Consider the following 10,811-nt stretch of genomic DNA (forward strand, 5'->3'; position numbering starts at 1 on the left):
ATTGAATGTCAGTATCACAAAATTGTTAATTAAGTGAATTTCAGCGTTTGAGTAGTCACAGTTCCGACATCGTTGCTAGAATGATCAGATAAATATTCTGACTATTCGCAGCAGCTTTATGGCTCTTCTGAGAACAAGGGGAGAGGATACATAGCCCCTTTTGAGGGCGGGAGGAGAGGAGACTAATATATTACTTCCTCTATTTTTTTCAAAGCTAGCTGTGCATAAAATCTCTAAACTGATCAAGGGTGCAGAATTCAAAATCATGCTTAAAAAAGAGAGAAAAAAAGAAACATTGCCTCTGCCATTGAATCAAGAAACTCAGTCGAAACTTACCTCATCGCCTAAATATCTCATCCAAAATTTCCAAGCCTCTAAAATAATTGTCAAAGAAAATTGTCATTTTCTAAGTTGTTTTTAAAAGGAGGATCGACCGGGCAGTGGATGTTCAATCAAACTTTGATCCTTCAGACCTACATTGTGCTTCAAGTTGTACAATCTTGAATAATATTGGATGACTAGCCCCAAAGATTCTTTTTAATCAATGCAGTCTTCAAAATTCAATGTACATAATGTTGATTTTTCGTAATTCTTAGTGACATGCGTTAATATCCATGCACAATGTGGTCTTTAATAGCCAAAAGCTATTTTTTTAAATTACCTGGATCCAAGTCCGTCTACGAAAAAAAAAAAAAAATAAAGAAAAAAACACCAAAGAAAATGTTTTGATTTTTGCCGACCAAATATGACGATAAAACAAAAGCACCAAAGCACCATAAAAACAAAAGCACCAAAGCACCACAAAAAACAAAAGCACCAAAGCACCATAAAAAACAAAAGCACCAAAGCACCATAAAAAACAAAGGCACCAAAGCACCATAAAAATCAAAAGCACCAAAGCACCATAAAAAAAAAAGCACCAAAGCACCATAAAAAACAAAAGAACCATAAAACAAAGAAACCATGTATTGTTGAAAATTCACATATACAACACACATAGTTGCAACAGCCAAATAAGATGTTGCACCACCGACAGAAGATGAAATACTGCGATTTTGTTTACATTTGTTAGTTGCATCAATTCGCACCATCTACTGTTATTTTGCTTGTAATTCTCTATTTTTCATTTCACCCATACTGAGAGAATTGCTAATTTCACTTGTTTTTTTTTTTACTTGTTGCTGTTACTTTCTTTCGTTCAGCTGTTAAACATGTTTTGTTGCATTGTTATTATTTTCTTTTTAAATTGTGTTCATTTTTTTCTTGGATCCGTTTCCTTTGTTTATTCCTTTTTGCATTTGTTACATTGCATGCAGGTTTTCTCGAATGTTAAACGCTTTCTGGTTTTCTCATAAACATTTACAATTCACAGTCACACTGAAACCAGTGTGACTGGTTCCAGTCACACTGGTTTCAAGAAGACTGGAAGCAGTCTTCATGCTGTCAGTGCTGAGAAAAAGTAGATAGCCAATACGGAACACTGTCTGTTATTAAAAAAAGCTAACGCTCACGGAAGAATAAATAAATTATAATATGGACTGGATTCTACTGGGTCTTACTGGATGCATTTTGATGTGGCAGGATCTATTCTGAAAAATACAGGGACTAACATTCCTATTCTGAAAAAAAAGTATTCTAAAAAACGAACTACATGCTAAACTCAACTGTCAGAAGAGCAATACGTTTTCCTAGGTCGTTCTACTCCCACCTCCCTAAAAATATAAAGAAAACGTTTATAATTTTTTTGCATTCAACTCTTTGTATGAGCTAATAGAAATTGACAAGGTTGGCAATAAAAGAATAGGCTGTGCGAAAAACCTGAGTCGATCCCAATTTCAAGGACTATAATTAATGAAAAGTTAAGATGGCTAGGCTTCGTTTTACACATGATAACATATAGCCGAAGATTGTGCTTTTTAGCCACTTCTGGCAAAAACTACCAAATTCCACATTTTGCAGATAGGAGCTTGAAACCTCTACAATAAGATTCTCTGATATGCTGAATCTGATGGTGTGATTTTCATTAAAATTCTATGACTTTTAGGGGGCGTTTTCTCCTTTTTTCGAAAATGGCAAATTTTCTCAGGCTCGCAACTTTTGATGGGTAAGACTAAAATGATGGAACTTATATATTTAAAATAAGAATAAAATTTCGATTCTTTTGATGTATCTGTTGGTATCAAAATACCGTTTTTTAGAGTTTCGGTTACTATTGAGACGAGTCGCTCTTACTATACAGTTCATTACTACGAACTGTTTGATTGTTATGGAGCCAAACGAAAGAGGCCGTCCCCAAATGGGTGAGAAGCGGTTATTAGGAAATATTTAAATGAAAAAGGACTTCATGATTGAGGGTAAGGCAAAAAACTGGATTGAGGTGGAGGAGGAACGTGCCCAGCTATGTTGGCCTCAGACGACTTGGTGCTGCAATGAGTTGTTAGTAGTAGTAGTAGTAGAAATTGAACTTACAAATGAAGGAATTTGAACTGTAACCAAAAATTCAGCAGCGTCTTTGACTAGCTGTCTTTCCTTCTTCAGCTTATCTTCAGCACCTTCAGGATGTTTCAGGCCCGGTGAATAAATATCTGGATTGAAACGAATGTCAAATTCAGTCTCCTTCAGGCTTCCAACAGCAAGGGCTGCTTTTTTCACAATCTCCTTTGTGCTTTCTTCAACAGCTAGAAAGCAAAAACAAAATTCAGAATTACTCAATAATAAACTCGTTAAAAAGTGAGATTAATATTAAAATTAATAGTTGAAATTATAGTCAAAAAAGGCAATATCCTATCTCTGAAAGGAGCAATGTCCACATCTCTACAATGTCAGTAGACGGGCGAGTTGCAACAATTTGCCAGCTTCAATAAGTTGGAAATTTAGGAGATTCCTCTAATAGTCTAGAGGTCTTAACCTATTGATCGCTTTTTCAGAGGCGAGTCTGCTTCATAGAGGGTAGGAACCAAACATGATTGGAACCCAACATATTTCGATATCTCTAACTCAAACACTACATAACCTCATTTTATGCATTAAGTACATAAAAGAAGTCACCTTAGTCACGGGCAAACTGGAAAACTTTCAGGTGTCTTTTCTTCAAAAACAAAATTCTACTTGCGAAAAGCTGAAATATATTTTTCGGTCTCCTATATAATTCTGAAAACTGAAATACACTCAGAAAAATCAGTAATCATAACATTTTGGTCAATTTAGTTTCTTACTTCACAAGGAGTCCATAAAACAGCTGCGATAATTGCAATCTAAACTTGAAGCTAAACAAAATGATCGTACCGTCAACGACTCAGTCGATCTTGCTTTTGTTCAAAGCAGCCATGCAACACTTAGAAATGACACAAAATTACTAATAAATATGACATCTATTAAATAGAAATTACATATAAATTATGTCTTACATGCAAATTAAATTACTTTCAAGATACTGAGAATTTTTTTTCTGTCAAAAAGTGACAATCTACATTTTGCCCATTGAACTCAGCTGCCACAAGGTTAGGAAACGGCCTCGCTGTTTGTCCTTGTAAATAAATAAATAAAAAAATAAAATGAAACGTCGGTACCGAGTTGGGCTGAACAGCCTATACCTGATCTCAAGTACAAGTAAGTAAGTAGTAAGATGTAAAGACTATTTTTGTGCAATTTCCTTCACCACAAATTTCCAGCTACATGTTACTTCTTTATGGTTTGCCAATTTTTTTTTCCACTGAAGACTAGACCTTGGTAAAAATTGACCTCATTTCCCGGAATTATTTGGTTCACATGTAGTGGAAAGGCAGTGTCTTAGAAATTACGTAGATGATATCTAATGGTTTTTCTTTAAGTCAAGCTCTAATTTCTTGAGATGTGCCTCCTCAGCTTGAATTGGTAGTGTATTTAACGACCAAAGACTCAAAACACGACTATATCATTATCGGTTGGGGAAAATAAACAATTAGTGCAGATAAACAACTAATAGTACCAAACGATGTCCTCCAAGGTCAAAAGCACTCCTCATTAAAAGTATCACGTAATCCTGGCAGGAATGCGTTTGACCATCGAGTAGGTTACTTTTGGGACTAATCATAACTTACTAAGTGTGTAACACTTAACTAACATAAACATAGTAGTAAACCTAACTTACTGAACGCATGCTTCTAGTTTTAAACGAGAAGCTTCTCAGATTCCAGTGTTACAGGCTCATACTGTTCACCGGCATAAGTGGTATACTTCTTGCGATTGGAATAAAATTGACACATCTCAGTTCATCGAAAGTTCAGATAGCATCCTAAACAAGATCCGGGTTCCATTTCATCTTCTGCAAAAGTCTTCCAATAAAAACATTAATTAGGTTAGATTTACTCTTGATATCTACTCCACAGAAATCTACCATGCACTTTTGGGTGCTGAAAAACGGACAGTTCCTCTTAAAAAAATCTCTGTTTGTCCTCAAGTTCCCGGGTGGTCAGGAAATATACCGCTGTCTGAAGCACGTGACAGTTCTAAGTTTTGGTACAAATTATGGACAGATTGCGTATGCCCCCGTCAAGGAATAGTCAATGAACTGAGAAAAGTGTCAAAAAAATATTTTGCTAAGGAACTTCCCCTTCATCGATCTAAACTGCAGACGCTTTATTCCGAGAAGATCAGGAATTCATCTGATCTACTGGGGAAGCCATTACCTTGTACTATCTCCTCCAATTTGCCAGACCCGAATGACATTCCTTTGTCCGAATGGATATCCCATTTTTCAAATGAGTTTTCTGAGCCTGATCCTATTTTAGAGTCACAATTTTGTGAAGAGCTCTGCCACTTCATTGATGAATCTCCTGACCTTGATTTTGTTGTTACTTGTGACGCTGTTATAAAAGCCATATCCCAACTTAAAAATAAAGCGTCTTGTGGGATAGATAGGGTGAGCACTCTACACATCATTAATGGAAGTTATCTATTGGTGCATCACCTCAGCCTTCTCATGCAAATGATACTTGTTACAGGTATTGTTCCATCCTCGTTCTGCATTGGTGATCTGACTCCGATTCCCAAAAAAGGGAAATCTGAGCTGCAATGTTCCTCTTTCCGCCCCAGCACCGTCTCTACTACGATATGCAAACTTTTCGAGCTTCTTTTTATTGATGAGTTGACAGAAATGTTACGTTCCCCCATATCAGTTCGGTTTTCAGGCTAATCTTGGCTGTTCTTATGCTCTTACAGCAGTTTTTACTGCTCTCGCTGACGCTGAATCTTCGGGAGAAAGTATGATCCTCGCCGGACATGACTTTAAACGTTTGTTCGATTGCCTAGTTAATTCATTCATGCTTCTTCATATCGCAAGGCGAAGCGTAAATCCAACCGTTTTCCGTGTTCTCAGGGATTGATATAGGAATCTATGCAGATATTTAAAACTCCCATCCCGCTTCTCCTTCCGATTGCCCCTTCCTCTATCTCATTTTAATTGTATTCATTCTCGTGTAAGACCAAACTTAGAATGCCTCGAATATACTTATGATTTCTCTGTCCCCAATCCTCGTTAAGAAAGGGACTAGACAGGGAGCTATCACTTCCCCAACCCTGTTCAACAATAGAGTCCTTAAGCTCAGGCAGTGTCTTCCTTCATGCATTCTTGGGAGAATCGATATGTCTCTTATTTGTTATGTTGATGACATTTTGAATCTCAGCCGTACGATCCAGCGCATTGAGCAGAATTTCAAAATCCTCAAAGATGAATATTCAAAAATCGGTCTGTCTTATAATCCTGAGAAATCCGAAGTTATCCTTTTCAATTGGCGACCTTCCTCTACTCCTTTCCTAAATCTTGACGGTTCTCTTGTTAAACCCGCAGACCACATTACATACCTGGGCCTTCCAGTTGGCTCAACTATAGGCCAATAGCAACGCCGTTCGCTGATTTCTCACGTTGAGCGTAAAATCAGCATTTCTTAAGCTGTAAAAAGTAAACTACGTTTCAACTGTTACCTTCTAGCATCATTCACAATGCCATAGCCCCTCCACATCTGCTTTACATTGCTCCTTTCTGGAGATTTTTTACAGTTATACATAAAAAGTACCTATAATCAATCTTCATCAGATTTGCTAAATATCCTTTACATTTACCCACTTGGACAAGAAACCGTAAAATCATTCAATTGTATAAGCTATCTGACCCTAATATTAGCATTAATTAATCTCCATCCCGTTTTCAAAGTAAGTTTAATCATCCTGGTCACCGATTTGTTCACAATAGTTTTTTTATATTAATGTAACGTATGTAATGAACTTTTTCTTCTCTATTTTTTTTTTTTTTTTTTTTTTTTTTTGTCATTTTAGTGATTATTCCGTATATGTACCTTTTTTTTGACGGGTAATATATGAATAATAATAATAATAATAATATTAATAAATCTCTCTTCCGTTTTAAAGAAGTTTTTATCATCCTTTTGTTAGCATCATTGTTCGTATTAATGTAATGAAGAGTTTTTTTGTCATGTATTTGAATTTTCAATGTGTGTTAGTGTCCTTCTTTTTTTTTCTTTTTCTTTTTTTTAGTGATTACTCCGTCTACCGTACCTTTTGTACCTTTTTTTGACGGGCAATAAATGAATAATAATAATACTAAAGAATTTAATTTTGAACCTTAGAAAAGAGACGTTGATGGCCCTATAAAGAGGGAAAGGAGGTATCTGGGTTTGAACACTCCCCCTCGAAACGTTTCTCCGATTTGTAAATTAGTCGTAAAAATGTATGTAAAAAACGTTGTTTGAGACCGTTAGACAAATTTCACAGGAGGAAGACCATTTCTTCTACTTCCTTTTGATACCCCCCCCCCCAAAAAAAAATATATTTCAAAATACGATTTTTAGAAATATTTCTTATTTCTATGTTCACAGAAAAATCAATTACTGATATAAATTAATTACTGCTGCAAACTGATGTTACCTTTTAATTATTATTACTTTATATTTTGACTTTTCTTAATCAGATTTGATTTGAACTCCAACCTTTTTTCATATTTATCAATTAATGCATCTTATACGTCTTTTATGATTAATTTACTAATTATTAATATAAATTAATTAAGCTGTAAACTAATATTACCTTTTAATTCGTATGACTTTATAGTTAAAATTTACTCTTCTTAATCAGCTTAGGATTCTTTGTCCCAGAGGGCGAGAGTTCGAATCCTAGTGTATCCAATTATTTGGTTAGGAACGGGGGTCAGTTGCGTGACTCTGTAAGGTCAGCCAGAGTCGACCCAGCTCTAAATGGGTACCTGGAGAAATCTGGGGAAGGTAAAAAGGTAGGGTGTGCGAAAGCACAGGGTGGTTGGCCCCCAACCCCCCTTGCACTTCCTGGCTGAAGGGACGGAGATCAGCACCACCGGTAGGGACTGTAAAGTCCAATGCCGTATTCTTTACTTTTACCTTCTTAATCAGGGTTGATTTGAACTCCAACCTTTTTTCATATGTGTCAATTAATACATCTTATTCCTCTTTTATAATTAATAAATTAATTATTAAAATAAATTAATTACTGCTGTAAACTAATATAACCGTTTAATTAGTAGTAATTTATAATCAATATTTATTCTTTTTTTTGTCAGGGTTGATTTGAACCCCAACCTTTTTCAATTAAAAAAGTCCATAAATTGAATCTTAGAACACCAGCACAAGAAATTACTGTGTTACCACTTGAGTTTTAGCAAAACACCATTGAAAATTTCAAAATTCCACCAATTTTAATACTTTCAGTAAATTAATTTACATTAAATTAATATTTAATTTTCTTAATCAGGGTTAAACTGAATTCCAACCTTTCTTTCAATTTTTTCAGCTAATAAGATCCCTTCAATTCTCATAAGACCTCATACTAGCGAGCAGATTGTTGCGTTGCCACTGTACTCTATTGGACACAATTGCACAGTGGCAAGCAGATTGTTGCCACTTGTGTTCTATTGAAAGAAACTAGTATAAAGTAAAAAAAAAATCTTACACTCATGACTTCCAGTACCAGTGATGGAGTCAGTTATGCTTTCAACTATCTTCTTAGCTTCATCTGTTTCAATTTCATCCTCCTTTTCTTTGTCAGATTCACCATTCTCAACCTGCTAGAATCAAAGAAAACTTTGATACGATAAACCTATTTCCAAGACAAGGTAACGTCAAATGAAAATTAAATGAATATAGAAAAAAATAACAAGAACCAATGAAACTTAAAAGTAAATATAATTAAAAGTTATAGCGATTCTAAAGCCTAACCATCAAGCCCATGAACACAGACAAATGAGTCAATCGAGGGGCGAGATATTAATGGCACTTGACCAAAAACCTTACACATATTTGTAAAAAAATATACATACAATTCTTTTAAATTCGTTTCCAAAATGGGCTAAAAAGTAAAAAATAACGCTTTTCTTCAGAATCTATTAATATAAGTAAAACTTTACATAGCATAGATATCAATTTGATCAAAGGTATAAATAACTAAATGAAGAAAGATCAAAAAAAGAAATGAAAAAAAGACATGTTAAAATGATCAAGCTATGTAAAGCCAAATCCATTTTGTTCACCGTGTTTCTACTTGTATTCATAGAGGCTTGAGGTTTTTTTTTACTTTTTAGTTCATTTGGAAAGGAAAGAATTTTTTTCTTTAATATTTTATTGTTTTCGACTTTTTAGTCAACTTTAAGACTAAAAACAAAACTTTTGCCTTTTCTAAGATATAAATTTGTCTTATTTAAGGTTTGAAATAAAGCTACCACAGGCACAGCTTCGCTACCGGTTCTTGTATAACAGTATTTCTTTTATACTTTTTGCTGTGCCCCATCACCCGTTTATGTTCCTTTATTTATACAGGGGGGAGTATGTAAGAGGAGGGAATTTTGTTGCTGTATTATTGCACTTTCATCGGAAGCTGCATATACTAATCAGATTTGAAAGTGATGAAATTCGGATGTGGTCGAAAAATGGCTTAAGAAATTAACAAATTTGAGTGACAGAAGTACAAAAATACAAGATTGTGAGTTGAGAAAAACGAGTTTAAAAATTCAATTGCCATAATTAATATCATAGTGAAAGAGTGCACCTAGACACACATTTGGTAAAAGTCACCACTCCATCACTTAGCAATACATTGGTATTCATGCATTTGATTCAATGAAAGGGTTTGCTTGGATGTGTGTTTTCTTTTAAATTTGTCAGATTTTAGTAACTCTCGGGTAAAACAGAGGTTTGAAAACCTGTTTTCAGTGTTTTCAAAACACTTCAAAATACTATTTGGGAAAAAACAGACCTGGCTAGGCAAATTTCGATATAGAGAGTGAGCCCCGTCTATCTGAGTATATCATTCATCAATATTAATTTATAGAGAGTGAGCTAGGCAAATTTCGATATAGAGAGTGAGCCCCGTCTATCTGAGTATATCATTCATCAATATTAATTTATAGAGAGTGAGCTAGGCAAATTTCGATATAGAGAGTGAGCCCCGTCTATCTGAGTATATCATTCATCAAAATCTTACAAATTCAACGATTGTAGATGCAATCTTTGTTATAGGATCTTTGTTGCTCCCATGCCCCTTACATTTTGCTCTTATTTCTACGCGGTTCCACGATTTTCCTTGATAATATGGTTTCTTTAATTTTATTATAGTCTTTTAATACTTTTTTTTGTATAGAGTGCGGTTCTTGATGCCTCAGATTAAACTATTATTATCGTTCAAAATTAAAAAGCTTAATATCCAAATTGCGGTTTTTCTTTGCAACAAAATGACATCGGTCCCCTCCCCCAAATAGGCAGCTTACTTTAGGTAAGATGTCTTTTCTCCCCTTCTTTTCTACTTTCTTTACTTTTTCCCCTTTTTTTCTAGAGCACTTCCACATTTTTTTTTACTATGTTAGTTACTGTTCAAGCTGTCGCTATATTGCCACCATTACTGGGAAACAACATTACCCGTGGGCCCAGCCACTGCATATGTCAATGTTTGAGTAATATGTTTAAAAAATCTATAATGTGTGTGTATACGTAAAAATTACGTATAATTTTATACGTAATTAATATAATTCATTTCAATAAAGCGCTAATTTTTCGAACTGAATATTGTATTAAATTGTCAAGTAAGTTGGGTAGACAGGTCTGGATTTACTAATAGGCCCGGGACTAGGGGCGCACAATGTCAGGGGGTACAATAAATTATCAACGAGTGATTTTTTTCTTAAAAAGTTTGGACTGATATGATTTGTCGTCAAAGTGCCAGGTTCATTCCGCCCCCGCGCTGCCTGTTCACAGAAAAATGATTTTAAATCAACACAGGAATTGCGGGTAATGTGTGTTTAAAAAATCTATAAAGTGTGTTTATGTGATATACATGTCAATGTCATGTCAATGACATTGTCATTGTGATATCATGTCAATATATACATGTCAATGTTTAATACTCGTCCCTTGAAAGTCAAAATACAATAATGAAGCAAAGCTACAGAAGAAAAATTGCTAGGAGTCATGATTCAAAGTTCTTTTAAAAGCCAATTCACTTTTTATTTATTTTATTGATGTTTGTTATATATCTGACCTCTGTCAGTAGCTGACCTTATCTGAAACAGTAAGTTGTACGAAAAATGTGGTCCAATCCCACGTTCTAGGGCTATAATGAGAGAAAGGCTATAATGAGAGTGGCTAGGACATGCTCTGCGGACGAAGAATGACATATTGCCAAAGATTGTCCTTGTCGCTTAACCGTCTCTCTCTCTCTCTCTCTCTCTCTCTCTCTCTCTCTATATATATATATATATATATATATATATATATATATATATATATATATATATATAT

The 10,811-nt window shown here is 34.7% G+C and overlaps 1 protein-coding gene across 2 annotated transcripts in view; it reads right to left on the minus strand.

Annotated features, from left to right (window-relative positions):
* Positions 1–10,811, minus strand: part of clu (clustered mitochondria protein homolog) — an 84,988-nt gene that overhangs the window by 29,054 nt on the left and 45,123 nt on the right. Inside the window, exons 10-11 of one of the 2 annotated variants that reach the window (XM_089086551.1) lie at positions 7,975–8,086; positions 2,470–2,678 (exon numbers count right to left, since the gene is read on the minus strand). In XM_089086551.1, the coding sequence (XP_088942677.1) occupies positions 2,470–2,678; positions 7,975–8,086 (321 nt within the window). Of the gene's footprint in view, positions 1–2,469; positions 2,679–7,974; positions 8,090–10,811 lie in introns of both variants that reach the window. The other variant, XM_089086550.1, reaches the window with a different exon arrangement.

Source organism: Artemia sp. Qi Xiang Cuo, chromosome 3 (genome assembly GCF_049724085.1).
Source record: "Artemia sp. Qi Xiang Cuo chromosome 3, ASM4972408v1, whole genome shotgun sequence".
Classification (NCBI taxonomy): Eukaryota; Metazoa; Arthropoda; class Branchiopoda; order Anostraca; family Artemiidae; genus Artemia; species Artemia sp. Qi Xiang Cuo.